Source organism: Spodoptera frugiperda, chromosome 27 (assembly GCF_023101765.2).
Source record: "Spodoptera frugiperda isolate SF20-4 chromosome 27, AGI-APGP_CSIRO_Sfru_2.0, whole genome shotgun sequence".
In the NCBI taxonomy this organism is placed as follows: Eukaryota; Metazoa; Arthropoda; class Insecta; order Lepidoptera; family Noctuidae; genus Spodoptera; species Spodoptera frugiperda.
In genome coordinates, this window is record NC_064238.1 from 6,686,727 (window position 1) to 6,702,225 (window position 15,499).

A 15,499-nucleotide genomic window follows, 5' to 3' on the forward strand; every position below is an offset into this window, starting at 1 on the left:
TTCACATAATTTATGCTGTTTGCTCCTCATTAGATAGGTACCTACCTTAATTAATAACTGCACATCTAGTCACTTTGGCCAAAATAACCATGTAATAACCTGATGTTTTATGTGTACCGTTGAAGTTCATTTTTGTATAAGATTGATCATAGTAACATATCAAATATATTATATATAGTAGGATTAGGTATATATGAACGGATACATTTTTGCATTCGAGTTTTTATCGAATGTGTGTAATTGATAGATACGCTACTAAAACTGTTATATTACAGTGCTTATTTACTTTGTGTCTTAAGTCAATCTCCAAAACGGACGTATTCGTGTGGACCACACAGAGTGATCACATGAATACAGCCGTTTTAGAGATTGACCCTAATTCAAAACTGACATACGACACCTTCCTATACAATTTCACTCTCCGCCAGTTCATAGCCAAGTTGCCTGTTATCTCACCTCTTTTTGCCAAGGCTACAGCAGCGCCGCTGATTTGCTAGACACATCGAGTAGATGTTGTTTTTAAAGCTAGGTACTTTTGGTATAATTTGCTGCAATTATCATAATACACCCGCCATTTTGACTCACGTACAAATAGGGAGCCTGGGTTACTCCCTTTTCAAACCGGTCCAGTAGGTACTTACCTTGGTTTCAGTCTATTCAATCCAATACAAATATTTTTCAAATTGGATGCTATTATAATTTAAACTAATTTTTACAATTGACTACCTATTTGTCATCCGTCTATCTACATCGAATAAGTAAAAATGATAATAGGTTATATTATTAGCCAGGTTAGTAATAACTAATTAACGTTAAATAAAACTAAGTTATGTGGTCAAAACGTTTTTTTATTCACGAAATAGTACCACAATTGCTTGTTCTTCCATTTTCAATCTTCGGCAGCATTCATCTTCTTATTTTCGATTCGTTCGACCGTCTAGTAAACATGGCGTTAAGGAAATAAATTGCATTTATGTCTTTTTAGATCTTATATCATTACTTTCATGACATAACATTTCGATGTCACTTTTCATAGGGTCAGGCAGAGATATATCTTACCCGTATCGCCGGTGTGACTAACCTATACCGTACCAGAGTAGGAGCGGACTATTTTGCCAGTAAGTGTGTGACATTTCCTCCCGCCCCGTTAATGTCATTTTGATGATTTCTACATTCTAACAAAAAAGGTGGCTTTATAGTAAGAGGGTAAAAAGCTCCATATATTTTTGGGAATTTTCTTTTCATTAATTAAAGTAAACCCACCGTTTAAGTGTGTCGTATACACCAACAAAAATTTAGCTATCAACATAAAACATAATAGGGGTTATCCACATTTATTGAACACCCCTTGCTGGTGTTTATACTGGGTGCACATATTATTACAAGTATCGCAAAAAAGGCTTAACAGGAGGAGCTTTCGATAAGTCGAGATATTGCGTAACGTAATAAGTGGAAGACATCAAATATGACATTCGTAAAACAGTGATATATGTACCTATGTGATGATATTAAAAAGGATATTGTTTATTGTCTCTTGGTTCTTCGTGTGAACGATCTCGGAATGGTGACTTTTCCTGTGAATTTAAATAAAATGTAATACAGATTTATAGATATGCAGTACCAAACTAGGGCGCTGTGTAAAATAAATTTGTAAAATTGCATTAATCGATCATCATCATAGATTGGTGTTAAAGTTTTTAAACTGACATGGCCACCAACACTAACATTAGAACTGAAGACGGGATATTTACCATGTTTATTTATATCTATGAGTTTCCGATATTTCGGCACTGTTGCAAACGCCATGATCACGGATGAACTGGAGTATATGGACTGGTATTGAACGCGTGAGCGAGCTAAATTGGACGTTGTTGCTTAGTAGAAACAGTAACTATTTCAAATTATGTATATGTTTCACGGAGTGGTGTTTCTGTAGTAATCTGTGTCGTAGTCATGAGCAGCATAGACGAGGGAAGCGTCAAGAATGTCAACTAAAGCAATGGGCGTGGTTACTATAGTTATGGCACTGTGCTTATGTAAAGCACGAAGATTAATAGCTTTTTTTTTAATATGGATAGCATTTGAAAACAATGTTTATAATTTGTCAATTGATTGTAATATTCGAGAACATCTAAAAATCTTTGTGTCATTACTTATCAGAAAACTTGCTTAAAAGTTTTATTTCTTACCCTTTTGTGGTATTTTTCATAGTGATGATCCTCTTGCGAACCATTTTGATGACTTCCCATTTTGATAACTGCTAAAATAAAATAAGATTAAATTACATTTACCTAGTAGTTTAAATACTAAGTAAGTGACAGAGTTGTAACACAAAAAATGATCACTTCAACTTTCGCTATGTTCAAACAAAGTACCTACATATTATGTAATTTTACCAACTATTTTTACCAACAACTATGGAATGCATGAATATTATAGTTTGACCGAGACCAGGCCAGTTATTGATTCTTAAGTTTTAAGTCTGCCGTCAATGCTCATGCGTCATGCTTGAACATACGAACAAACAAACAAAATTTTACTTCCATCTTCCCTAACAAATTCGGGGGAAGATGCCACGAAAATTCCCATTTTCGCCATTTGGAGAAAACATGTGAGGGGAACTTTACTACACTACACTACTACTACTGAACTACTTTTTCCTTCCTGATAAAAGTAGGTCGCTTTCCACACCACGCCCTTCTATCTAAGGCACAGCGGCATAACACAATACTTAGGTAGTTAGATATAAAACATGATAACAGATAAGAAATTTATTTAAGCTGCTTTTCCACCAGAGATGTGCTATGCTCTGGATGACTCCTCTACTACATACATTGCATACTCGAGCTGCGCATCTACCTCGCACAGCTACATAATTTAGTATCGGCGGAAACGGTCACATAGTTTAACAGCTTAGATATTACATCTTCGTAGCATAGCTACATAGCACATGTGGAAAAGCACCATGAAGCTTATATAATAATATACGCACCTTTTTGTTCATCTCGTCGCCGTTTTTGCTCCAAAATCACGGATTCTTCCGCTCTGTCCTATGTAAATGGTTTCATAAAATTTAGTTCAATTTATTATATCTATAGCACAACTCTATCTATCTAAGAGGTCAACTCTGACGTTTGGCAGTCTATGTACCGCTATAACTTGTTACGAACGTCCTAGAACGTCAACGTAAAAATATAATTCATAATATTAATTCATTACTTCGTTAATCATACACTTTCATAAAGGATCTAATTTATCTTTATATTATAGAAATACATTTAAATATATGAATTAATTTAAAGATTAATATACTAAGAGGCCGCCATTACAATTTCAAACCTTCATGTCGGTTACCATAGTGATGTTACGTGTCAGTTGTCCGTTTTTAGATTTATCGCAATTGATATTCTTAAAAATCAGTTATTTTAATAGATTTTGTATACAGAAGAATCCGTTTATTATGACTCCGCCTATATTGACCAACCGGTTATTATAACGTAATTGCATGACGAAGTTTGGTTTTCATATAAAATTCTTTATAAAAAAGTCGGATATAATGACTTACTTCCCTTACAGTGACATGCCGCTTTATATGACCCATTTTTAAAAAATTATGTCCAGTTATAATGACCGGCACGATTATTTACCTTCAATAATGTAATGAGTCTGTTTTTACAATAAAATTAAGAAACAAAAGCAGACAAAAATTACAGATTACTTACAATAAAAAATACACTTGTATGTGTTATTGTAATAATCTGCTGATTACGTGCAATTTTGATTTTGATTTAATATGGTCTTACACATATGCAAATATACTATGTTTCTGTATTAAAATACTTAATACATACATATTTACATAAAAAAGATTTTCATTTATACATAACGCTTTGTATGACGTCCGCTTATTATGACGTGTTTGTCAATTCCTTTCGATGTCATTATAAACGGACTCTACTGTACTTATATCATGAAATATAGATAGAATATCAAAATCGAATCATATATTTTCGGTTTAATTTATTATGATCGATGTTTGATATTCAAAAACCTTTTTGTCTTGATGTTATTGATTCGTCAATGTTCTACGCAGTCTCACACTATTTCGAAAATTCTTGAGATATTCTTATATTTTCTAATCCAGTGATTAAAAACAATAATTAATTTTAATCGATATGAATTAGAAATTGTTCATAAACAGTAACTGATCTTATTTACCTCTCACATGGCAATTATCAGAGTTGACTTCTTAGATTGTGTGGACTATAACTACTTCCTTACACGATATGTGAAAATTGTTTAAAAATACAAGCGTCTGCGTGGAAGCGCTCCACGGTGGATATATCATTAAATAAACATATCAATAAAGTTTCTAGAAACATCGTACAAATGAAGCTCCTTATAAATTTTGCGCCATAAAGCTATCTAGCTATCTATCTAGAAGTAAATTTTAGACCCAATATTTTTCATGGTCGACGATTGGTAATTTTTTACCGAAACTTGCGTTAAAAATGATAAAAACAGATAATATTTGGGGATCGTTTATGCATTTAGGTAAATAAAAAATATATATTCAAAATTAATTGAAATTACTAAAGATAATTTTGGTAGAAAATTCTATTGTAGCCATTTTTTATGCTTAATACTTACCCTTTTGCGATTCATCTTACGCTCTTTACGTTCATCACCCCTCAATTTAGCCTTTCGTTTTTCTTTTTCAGGCGAACGTTCCTCTATGTCTTTGCTACCCTGCTTTTGCAGAAAAAATATATTAATATTTGACACTCTTGTAAAATTATAAAAAAGCATATAAATTAATTAACTATTAAAATTACTTTAGCATACTGCAACAAGTTTGTTTAACCTAAATTAATAATAAAAGTCAAAAGGGACTATGAATAAAGAAAAACATCAATTGTTTTGCATTAATTCTTCGTGTTTCCATTAAGTTCAATCTCTTCATCTTGAGGTGTTTTCAAACGGCATTCGATACCGTATTCAGCAACGAAGCATGTAGGTACTTTGTGACAAATGGTGTTTGTTGTGGTCCCAAGGAAACTGTAGACATTGCAGCGCATGGCTCATCTATATCTGTTCTACATGGGCGATAATGTTAACGTTGAATCTTGAAAGGTGTTCATTCGATTTCATTTCTTAAAACTCTTCTTTTATGACTTTGTAGTACGTACGATCGTCGTTCATTTTAAATACTTCTTTTTAACAATAAATATAAGTAAGTATCTGAGCATCTTGTTGTGGCATTACTATGCATAAATAATGCCTATAGCTGGACATTTCATTGCATCTTATTCTGCAGGATCTATCTCTGTTCTTTATTCACAGGACCTTTTGACTATTATAAGTATTAACAAGCCTTACCGTATCTTATTGGACTGGGCTGAATGGACTTACGACACACGAGAGAACTCCTTAGGCTTACATTTGTTAGTTGAATAGGTACTGCTTTTACGTTTACGCAACCTAAAGCTTCTTGATGAATTTTTTGTTTTTTTTTTTTTTAATTACAATATTTGTATTCTCTTCCTGATAAATAATTATTTGAATTAACTTTTTGTTTTGACACTCTTCTTATTTTGGATTTGAATATATTTTTCTTCTGTAGCAGTTTTCTTCTTGTTGGGTCTTCATGGAGAATAATAATTGGTTAGATCTCCATAGCAAGGTGAGATCGGGATTGTTTAATTTCGTTCTTGGCTTGTACTTTTTGCTATGAAATGTTGAAATAGTCCACAAGTAGGATTCAATTATTTTCATAAACATAACTTTCTTAATTCATATTATATTTTTCGTTGACATTTCTTCAATCGTTCCTGTGAAGACAATTTCTCTTCTTTGTTTTTTCCAGTGATGATAAGCATTTCAACGACGCTATTTCACAATTGCAGTGTATTGACGTTCTCCGTAGATTTTGATTAGTTTAAGTATTTAATTAATTTATTATTTGTTGATACATTTATTTTCGGTTTATTTATTTACATTTATTAGCACTGTTATTAAGTCTATAGTTTCTATTGCACTGTATAACACGAAGTCCGATGATCTTGAACACGATTTGGATTTGTATATTTAATAGCGATCGTGCGGCACGTCGTGGTCGTGGTCCAGCCCAATCCTCAGTCAGGTGCGAGCGCGATGCAAGGTCGGTTTATTACAACAATACTCACCTTGCCATTGCCGCTGTTTTCTACTTTACGTCGCTTTACATCTGCAAAACATTTATGATAATAATAACTACATTTGCTTTCATTTAATTATACACATATTACTTCAAATTCAATACAAAATAATTATTTACCACGTTCTACATCATCGGGAGCGCTGCGATGGTCATGTGGTGGCGACACCGTTTCCAAATATCGTTCCTCCTGAATATAAAAGCGCCACTTTAATACTAAGTAACAATAAATAAACAGTTCCATTTGCAAAATACTGTAATAAAAATATTCACCCTGTGTGAGCGTTCCCGCGGGGATCTATCTTTACTTCTGACTTCCTCTTTGACTCGTTCCTTGAGTGTACTGAAGGAAAATAAATAACATTACAGTATTTACAGTATTAAATATTTATCATCTACTAGTTAAGCCTCAATACATACGATCGTGATTCCCGCTTAGATTCTTTTTCACGGTCAACTTCTTCACGGCGCCTGTCATTATTCCTCGATTCCTTTTTCTCAACATCTAGAAAAATAAGTACGATATTTGGTATAACCTAATTAGGTTTCTAAAGAGTAAGATGTCGATGGGAGGTTCACAGTACTTACCAACAGTTTGCGGAGGCGAGGGCGCGGGCTCGGTGTCGGGCTTGGTGGCGCCGGCCTCGTCCTTGGTCGCCGCCGGCGCCGCCGGGGCACCCGCCACCTTGTGCTTGTCGCCCACCTACGGACGTGGCAAACATTTAGATATATTATCCCAATAGAAAGGATGAATAGGGAAGCATTAAGTAGAAGTATTTGTGGGAGAAACCAAGATTGTTGCATTTAATAATCTAACAAGTTTGCAGTTTATCAATCACTTCCTAAAAATTGTAACGGTTACCTGATGGAAATCACTTTCCCGCATCATAGTGGGACCCTTGTTCCTCAGCTGTCCGCTATATCCTGTCGCAAGTACATAAAGATCCTGTCGCTGTGTCTTTTCTTCTTCTTTTACCTGCAGAGATTAGGATTTATTACTTTCAATATCTTTTTAAAATGAATCTTGTTGTAAATTGTTATAAATTATTTGTTAATACTTACTTTATCTATTTTCCGTTCAATTATTTGAGCCAGTTTAGCTAAAACTGGGAAGTGTGGCAACACTCTTATAAGTACAATAAGCGCGTTGCGTATCTGTACGTAATCACCCGAGTCCAAGCACACGACCATGGCTTTAGTTATCTTGTAATGCCATTTGTGGCAAACATGCCTGAAAATAGATTAACTCTTGTTAATGAAAATATAATGAAAAAAAATATATATATTAATTATTACAATTTTATGAATTATATTACCTGTAGTTTTCATAGCCGACATGATCGTTAGCCTCAGTAAATTGGTTCGAGACGCGGTATTTGGTTACGAAGCCCGGGTAGTGCGCACACTCGCGGTGGAAGGCTTGTTTGTCCGCGTGCCACCGCATGGCCGTGCCCAGCACCTTGCACAGGAACGTGCCGTAGCGCGCCGCCTCGCCCTCCGTGCACGACATCACCGAGTATGTGATGTCGCAGAACAACTGCAACACACCGACCGATCGTTAGTTTTATTCATAAATATAGTAACAGTGGTATATTGCAAATACATAATAAGCGCACTGACCCTATCGTAGCACAGCAGGGTGGAGAAGTTGGGCGTGCGCAGCGAGTGCACGGTGTGCACGAACTCGGCGCAGTAGAGCGCGTCGGCGGGCGTGAAGACGCAGCGCGGGAACAGGCAGAGCTGCATGAGGCGCGTGACGGTCTCGTTCTTGGCGGACTTGGCGGCGCGCGCCGGGAACCAGGCGCCGCACTCCGCCGCCAGCCGCGCCACCACGCGCCGCACGTGCTCCGCCTGCCGCCGCCGCTCCTCCTGCACGCACGACATACCACTCACATTACCACAGGAAACAGACAGCTTACGTCACTATCGATTCTACCAATCCTGACCGAATTGTGTCACGTCGATGGGGTATAATAAAGGCGTTTTTAAATAAATCATTATAAATAATTTTAGATTAATACTGAATTAAGACTCTACTGGCTAAACATTATTTGTTAAAAATCTACACCTATAATTATAAAACATGTTTATTTTTAAATTATAATATAATGTATTGTAATATATGTATAATAAAGTAGTACATACTAAATTATGTGCTAGATGTGTCTGTGCATTATGAGCAAGATGGTTAGTAGGCACCAAAATATCTGTATATGTATATCAATTTCAAAAATAATAAATTGTTCATTTTTGCCTATTCTTGTATGTAGCTTTTATCAGTTAGATCAATCGTTATTTATCTAGTGAAACTTCAATTCAAATCCCATTGCATCATACCAAAAGTCAAGAGATCACAAAACAACTATATACACGCTACATCGTTAGCTCACATTCACTGACTACCCCACTACTCTTTGTTCACTTACCTGAAGTTTATCAATGAGTGCATTGAAACGATCCTGCTCCTTTTTGCCCTTCGTTCCCTGCGACGTATCCTTGGCCGCGTTAGCGGCGGCAGTTTTCAAACGTTCGATTTCTCTATCGTAACTTTCCTCTGGAACTCGCAGATCATACATAGACAAGGACCTGTAAATAAAATGTAAACAAAGATCCAGTATGGCAAGAAAACAAAGAGTTGTGAAGTTATTTTAAATGTAAATTGCAATTAGACACTTATCTTTTAAAGTCAGGTTTTTACATATTGCCTTATTAGAAATATATTTACTTGATTGAGAAATCCAAATCACCATACACTCTTCGTTTATATTAGCATTAACAAAATACAGTTGATTAAATCACATACTTTATACTATTAGTCCCGATAAAAAGTTTACTTACCAGAATGTGACATAAAATTCGGGAGAAATGTCTTCCCAAACTTTATTTGGCAATATAGGTGTTACAGACTGCACAATAGGTTCCAAAGCCTCTTGTGATGCCTGTGTGTATCTCTCGATACTCTTCTCGATTGAGTCAGATTTGCTGTCGGAAAGTTTTCGTAAAGACTCCACTTTTGCATTAATTTTTTGAGCTAACACAGGACGATGAAGGAAGAATGCTACATCAGCATCTACATGGTAATCTCGAAGCAGTTCCTGAAAATGTAATACAAATTATAATAAATAAATAAATAAATAAATAAATATGTCAGTGTATGTGTGTGTACTTATAATTATTGTTATAGTTTAGAGTAATAACTATTATAGGTTACCTGTAAAGGTGGCAATCTTGCAGCATATTCATCAGGAGCGTGGGATGACGCCAAAAACGTTCCAAGTTGTACTAGAGCATCTTGACACTGGTCAGCTAAACGACCAACTACCTTCAGTTGGGACCCAGGAGGCTCACTGCTCGATACAGAGTCTCCATCGTACTCTATTACAACAAGCAAGACAGATTTTACACTACAATCCAGTTCTTTTGAATTTTCGATATTAGTATTGAGTTAAAATAATACTTAATTTACCTTTCCACACACAACAATGGCGTTGTTGTGCAGCCAGTATGCACAATGAGATGTCCAGGTTATTTCCGACAATAGCTTCCTTTAGTCTCGCTGATGATCGCTTTGTATTTCGTACTTGAGAAAAATAACCAGCCTGTTACAGAAAAAAATAATAATTAAACTCAATACTCCTGTAAGCTAGAAGAAATAGAATATAATTCCTGGTAGTGATTGTTTACCTCTCCTTTCAGAAGTTCACCACCAGCCATAGCTTCCAATTGTTCAGGTGTCATTTCTTCAGCAGCTTCAATTCCAGCCATCTTCTGAACAATCTCCTTCAATATCAGTAGATCTTGGCTAAAAAAATAACAATAAATAGCGTGATACATTGAATGACCAAATTATTCTTTGAATTTAGAATAGAAGGTAAGTTTCGGAAAAATTTACCTTTGCTGAGCCTTAAGCCGGTTGGCGACGAACTGCAGCAGCGCGGTGAGCTCGATGTTGTGCTTCTTGAAGGCGGCGCCCGCGAAGGCCGCGAGTGCCTGCAGCCAGGCGGGGTGTGCCGCGCCGCCCCCCGCGCGCCCCGCGCACAGCGCCTCCAGCAGGCAGTAGCCCAGCACGTCCAGCGACAGCGACGTCAGGTACTTCAGCGACTCCACCACGGGACCGATCAGATTGTCGTATGTTTGGATCTGCACCAACACACGTGAACTTTAATTTGATCAGATATATTTTCATAATCGAAAAAATTCGCCGCGCGCCGCATTGAATCATACGAAATAAATTATAGGAGCACATACCTGAAGTAGCATGTAGTCAAAAATTAAAGTCGGCGCAGCATGCGACAGTTTCCCGATGAGACGACCTTGTGGCTTTATATTTTCTTTAGAAACACGTTTCATGATGTGCTTGATTCTTTGTAGGGAATTGCCGCGTACGCGCATCAAAGACGGTATTCTCTCAGCAGCTTCGTTTTTCCAGCGAGAATATAGACAATACCTATTGAAAAAAATTAGAAAGTAGAATATCTCATGTCTTTAATTTTTGTTATATTTCATTCATCATTTAATTAAAAGACATTTAATTAAGACATTTAATTAAAATGTAGTTACCTGCATTGATATGGGTATAATTTCAACAAAGTGTAAACTTCCTCAGCCATACAACAGTTACCATCCATTAAAGTAAGAGCTGGTAATATGGCAGCGTCCAAAACTGTAAGCGCTTCATGATGCAAAGGGTCTTCTTTTTGCGAACGCGCAGTCCTTAATATACGAATAATCTGAAAAATATATGTTTATTGTAGATATCATATTTTACAAGGTTTTAGACAATTATTAATCATTAAGTGCTTACTTTGTACATTAAAATAGGATCATAGTGAAGCGATGGTCCTAATAATACCAGGGCAGGAATCACTGTTTCCTTCATGTCCTCAAATGTCTTGCATGCTTGAGGTGCTAAAGTCGACTTTAACGGTGGAATGGGTTTTCCTATTATTTTAGGAGCAACGCGACAGTTACTGTAAATAAAAGTAAAATTATGTAGATACTTATTACAACTATTTCTTTCAAAAGGAGCATTAAAATATAAAAACGTCATGTTTACACAAATGCTTCGTGTTTAATACATACTTTCTGTACAGTGGCTCGACGAGAGCATGTAGCATGTTACAGAGTGCGACAGCGGGGCGCTGTGGCATGATGTTAGTGGGCAGTCGGGCTGACAGCGCTGCGAACTCACGCCATGCATTCACCTTCAGTAAGGCTTCACATAACACCAACTTTTGGTTGCTCCAATATTCCTAATGTGAAGGATGAAAAATTTAAGTCCATTCAAAAATATTAATAACACACAGGTGGTATCTCAATTTTACTAGTCAAAGTATATTTTGATAAGTACAAAATAAATAAAAAAGAAAAATAGAATGTATACCTGAGGATCAGACTTTTCTTCAACATATTCAGCAGCTCCATTGACTTGTGGCCCCTTAGTGGACACAATGCTTAGTTTACGAATGTAGTCCTGGACTGTTTTTAACTCCTTATCTGCCTCTTTTGCCATTATAGAATCGTCAGGTCTGAGCTAAAATATATATTTTCACTCAATTAGGCAGTTTAAAACGCAGTTATTGAAATAGATGCTAGTACTTGACTGCTTTAATCATCATCATATGGCTGCAAACTTGACTGCCAAGAGTGCCAAGGACAGGTCTCATTTTCTGTTTTTAGGATATTGTAGATTCTATTTCAATTTTCGAAAAATCTCAGACATAGTATGGAGTCGGCACCTGGTGAAAGGTAAGCTCATTCTCCTTATGTGGATCTCATAAAGGTAACACATTAAACTTGTATTTCTCTGCCAACACCTTTGAGAATCAAAGGTGTAATGTGATATTATTTATAATCATGTCATTTAAAACTAAAATGACTAGTTCTTAAATAAAAAGTACTTACCCAGGGATAGATATCATCAAGAGAAATGACTTGGTGTTGTAAGAGTAAAGCTATAACTGTCATCAATGGTGGAGGTTCCTTATAATTTTCTAGTACTTCCATATTCCCTAACTTAAAGCCCAAAACTTCAGAAATCACTTGAGGATCACCCATATAATTTTTAATAAGAGGTATAAATAATTGATCAGAGTGTGTACGGGATTCAAATGATTCTAGTATTATATCTAATGCTCTGTTAGGGTCTAAGTTAAAACAACCTAAAAGAAATTAAAAGAAAATTATTATTAATTCCAACCACTGTAGTAAATATATCAATAACTCATTATATTATTAGTTATTACTTACCTATTAGAGACTGAATTATTTCCAGTAAACTTTTCCAATCTGCCTTATCAACACCTTCATGATTTAATTCAACAATTAACTTGGAATAACCTTCACTTTCTTCTCTAAACAAATTAAACTTACGTTGTTTGTAACTGAAATAGAAATTGAAAATTTAATACTAATTATAGATGTTATTTCATTACAATGAAATGTTATACCTGTTTTTCATGATGAAACAGGAAAACAAAACTAAATACTTACTACAACTTAGTCTTGATTTTAATAAATTTGGTATAAAATAGTTTATTCTTTAAAGTACCAGCATCTTGCAATGTATCAATTTCTAATCTTTCTTTTAAAAGTTTATCAGATAAAAAAGGCTCCAATTCCCTAACAATGTAGCAAAAGTTTGTGCGCTCTTCACTTTGGACATCAGAACAAGTCTCAGCATCAAGCACACTCACTACATCTAAAATCACTGATGGTATGTCAGCATGCAATACCTGCAAACAATTATCACTCATTAGTACAAATTCATATTATTTAACATGCATAAATCATAAATTACAGAATACAAAATTTATTTCATTATTTAACTTACTGTTATATCACGGAGAACAGTAAGGACAGCTTCTTTTTTAAGATTCCCACGAAGACCACAGAGTAATAAGTCATACATGGTCTGAGACAAACCAGAAAGTTTGCCGGACTTAGTAAAAAGTGGACTTTTGTCTTCATCCTTAATGAATTGCGTCACATGTTTTACACTGAAAGTAAATAATGATTATTATCAACAATGACCCCAACCACCCCATTTATACACAGTGTGCCGTCCTTCTATAATGTACAAAGTGGTACCTGACTAATGAATAAAAGGGTTATAAACAAGTGCAGTACTCAGTGTAGAACATTATTTAAGATGAAGATTTAAATAGGATATGATAATTAATTTTAAATAACAAGTTGGACATTATGAAAACTAACCAAAAATAATTTACTTGTGGCAAAGCCATATTGATATTCTTATTATTTGTTTTATTATAAAATGCAATACAGAACATGTTTCCGCGCTTATTGCTAATTTTACCCTAATATTAGTAAATTGAATAACTAGTATGTACTGGTATTTTGTTATTATGATACTGATGAATTTTTATCTACATATCAAATCCTGTAAGTCCATTTTTATATTGATTTTGCAATCTATTGACCTTTAAGAGGTATTATGTGCCCAAAATAGTTATAATAAACGTGTTAATCAAAAAAGTTAGTAAACTAGTAATTTGAATCTTCCATCAGTACAACATGTGCAAAATAAAATAGCAATGTTCACTAATGTACATTTATATATGGACTTTCAGTAGCACTTTCAAGGCAGGGCATGTTGTGAATGTACTCTTTGTATATTCATTTGTATTGACACTAATAATGTTTTTGTAAAATTACTGGACAACAGACTCAAATCATCACTATTGTTAAACAATTTAGAATCTGAAACTCACAATTGCTCCTTTCCGGATTTCTCCCAAGTTTTACAGTAATCCGAAACAAATTTCGCATATGATCCCATGATTGAGATCAAACAAGAATATTATAATTCCCAGTTAAATTATAATATTTCAGCAAAGCAAAGCGCACGCTGTCGCCATGATTGATTTGATTTTTGATTGGTGTCTTTGGTCAAACTTTTTTTTATTCAGGCAATGGTAGAAGTATATTAGCGTACCGCAGCGTGTCGAGCTGCGACACTACTTGCATTAACACAAACGAATCATTTCATTTACACACAGTATATAAAGTAGTTATAATAATCGTATAGGGCTCTAAGAGTATTTGTAAAGTATTTGAGACAAACATACTCTGCACATGACATTCTCTGTCTCATACGGCGTGCGTTATGAAAAGTTGAAAAGCAAAACAAAGTCACGCTTGAAATTCCTCGTGTATTTAGGAGAAAAAAGACAATTAAGTGGGTCACCTGATAGTAAGCAATCGCCACCCACGAATATCAGAAACACCAGAAGCGTTAAGGGTTAAATATGTATTTCCTCTCGCTAAAATTTGTATACCATTTTGTGTACTACAAATATCAGCGTCATCCTTGAAGTCTTACTAATCTAAGTGTATACTACCATTAGTGTAACGTATGTACGTCGCATCGTGTAGGAGCTTTATGCTTCTGGCGCACCACGATTATAATCCAAAAAGTGGATAAGTACTCAGTACATATTTACTCATTTTGAGTATTATAGATCTGTAAAATCCCCAACCTCTAACCTTGACCAACGATTCTCCACACCACGGTAGTATGTTTCCGCCTATACCCAAAACAAGAATCTCTATGGTCTTGTTCTAAGGCTGACTGACGCCACTGTCACTGTAACTGTCAGTTAAATCTGACAGTGGTGACAAGTGTCAACTTAACCTATAATTGTCCGTCTTGGATATTTTTTAATTAAATTGAAATAAAATGCCGACTTACGAAGTAGCTCTAATGTTGCGTTCTATGCCTAAACCAGAACTTAAAACTACTCTTAAGCGAATTTCCCATGCAATATTTGACCGAGGTGGTATAATCAGAAACATTGAAAACTTGGGACATAGACCTATGCCTTACAAAACATCTGCTCATGGACTAGTCCACAGAGAGGCGAATTATTTTGTATTTAAAATTGATACAGCAACAAAAGCAGTTTCCGATCTAAAAGAAGAATATAGTAGAGATGTCGATGTTATAAGACAACGTGTTTTTAAATGTGAAGAAAGTAGCAGCAACAATTGTACCCTGGAAGAGGAACTCCTGCCTCCTGCTTACAGAGACGAGGTTAAGAAAATGATCGAAGTTGGAAAAACACAAGTAAATCGTTTCACTTACAAATTTAAATACAATTCTGGTCTGGACTATTACCCATTCCAGAAGTGAGTACATTTAATGGACAGATAGTAGTCTTTAATTGTTAATAGTACCTTGTAGACTTTTAGTAATAATTTACCAATAAATATTTATAAGTGTTTTAAATTATTTTTATTCTTTCCACCAAATGGTTGCTTCATTGCCTACTGGAATGAAAA

The 15,499-nt window shown here is 35.2% G+C and overlaps 2 protein-coding genes across 4 annotated transcripts; one reads left to right on the forward strand and one right to left on the reverse strand.

Moving 5' to 3' along the window:
• Positions 1 to 827: 827 nt before the first annotated feature.
• LOC118263305 (THO complex subunit 2) lies at positions 828 to 14,098 on the reverse strand. Of its 3 annotated transcripts, none has more exons than XM_035575204.2 (30): positions 13,930 to 14,098; positions 13,029 to 13,194; positions 12,689 to 12,930; positions 12,446 to 12,579; positions 12,101 to 12,357; positions 11,580 to 11,729; positions 11,279 to 11,448; positions 11,001 to 11,166; positions 10,757 to 10,926; positions 10,445 to 10,643; positions 10,089 to 10,336; positions 9,881 to 9,998; positions 9,663 to 9,795; positions 9,408 to 9,571; positions 9,035 to 9,291; positions 8,623 to 8,782; positions 7,817 to 8,065; positions 7,513 to 7,733; positions 7,259 to 7,427; positions 7,059 to 7,172; positions 6,785 to 6,899; positions 6,617 to 6,701; positions 6,470 to 6,539; positions 6,317 to 6,386; positions 6,186 to 6,226; positions 4,651 to 4,749; positions 2,993 to 3,050; positions 2,190 to 2,260; positions 1,522 to 1,574; positions 828 to 940 (listed from the first exon to the last, which is right to left on the reverse strand). In XM_035575204.2, exons 1-30 carry the CDS (start codon positions 13,995 to 13,997, stop codon positions 907 to 909), a joined length of 4,251 nt encoding a protein of 1,416 aa, XP_035431097.2. In that variant the 5' UTR covers positions 13,998 to 14,098; the 3' UTR covers positions 828 to 906. The 3 variants fall into 3 exon arrangements, with proteins under 3 accessions (XP_035431097.2, XP_035431098.2, XP_035431095.2); XM_035575205.2 differs by having other exon boundaries at positions 2,190 to 2,257; positions 4,651 to 4,752; XM_035575202.2 differs by having other exon boundaries at positions 4,651 to 4,752.
• Positions 14,099 to 14,805: 707 nt separating this feature from the next.
• Positions 14,806 to 15,446, forward strand: LOC118263382 (probable 28S ribosomal protein S6, mitochondrial). Its single transcript, XM_035575324.2, has one exon. It carries the CDS (start codon positions 14,898 to 14,900, stop codon positions 15,348 to 15,350), a length of 453 nt encoding a protein of 150 aa, XP_035431217.1. The 5' UTR covers positions 14,806 to 14,897; the 3' UTR covers positions 15,351 to 15,446.
• The last annotated feature ends 53 nt before the right edge of the window (positions 15,447 to 15,499 follow it).

Coding starts and splice junctions, on each gene's coding strand:
- LOC118263305 (XM_035575202.2), bottom strand. CDS start 13,997: ATGGGATCATATGCGAAATTTGTTTCGGATTACTGTAAAACTTGGGAG. Junction 7,734..7,816: donor CCCTGCTGTGCTACGATAGG/GTCAGTGCGCTT, acceptor GGTGTGTTGCAG/TTGTTCTGCGACATCACATA. Junction 3,051..4,650: donor GTAAGATGAATCGCAAAAGG/GTAAGTATTAAG, acceptor CCATTTACATAG/GACAGAGCGGAAGAATCCGT.
- LOC118263382 (XM_035575324.2), top strand. CDS start 14,898: ATGCCGACTTACGAAGTAGCTCTAATGTTGCGTTCTATGCCTAAACCA.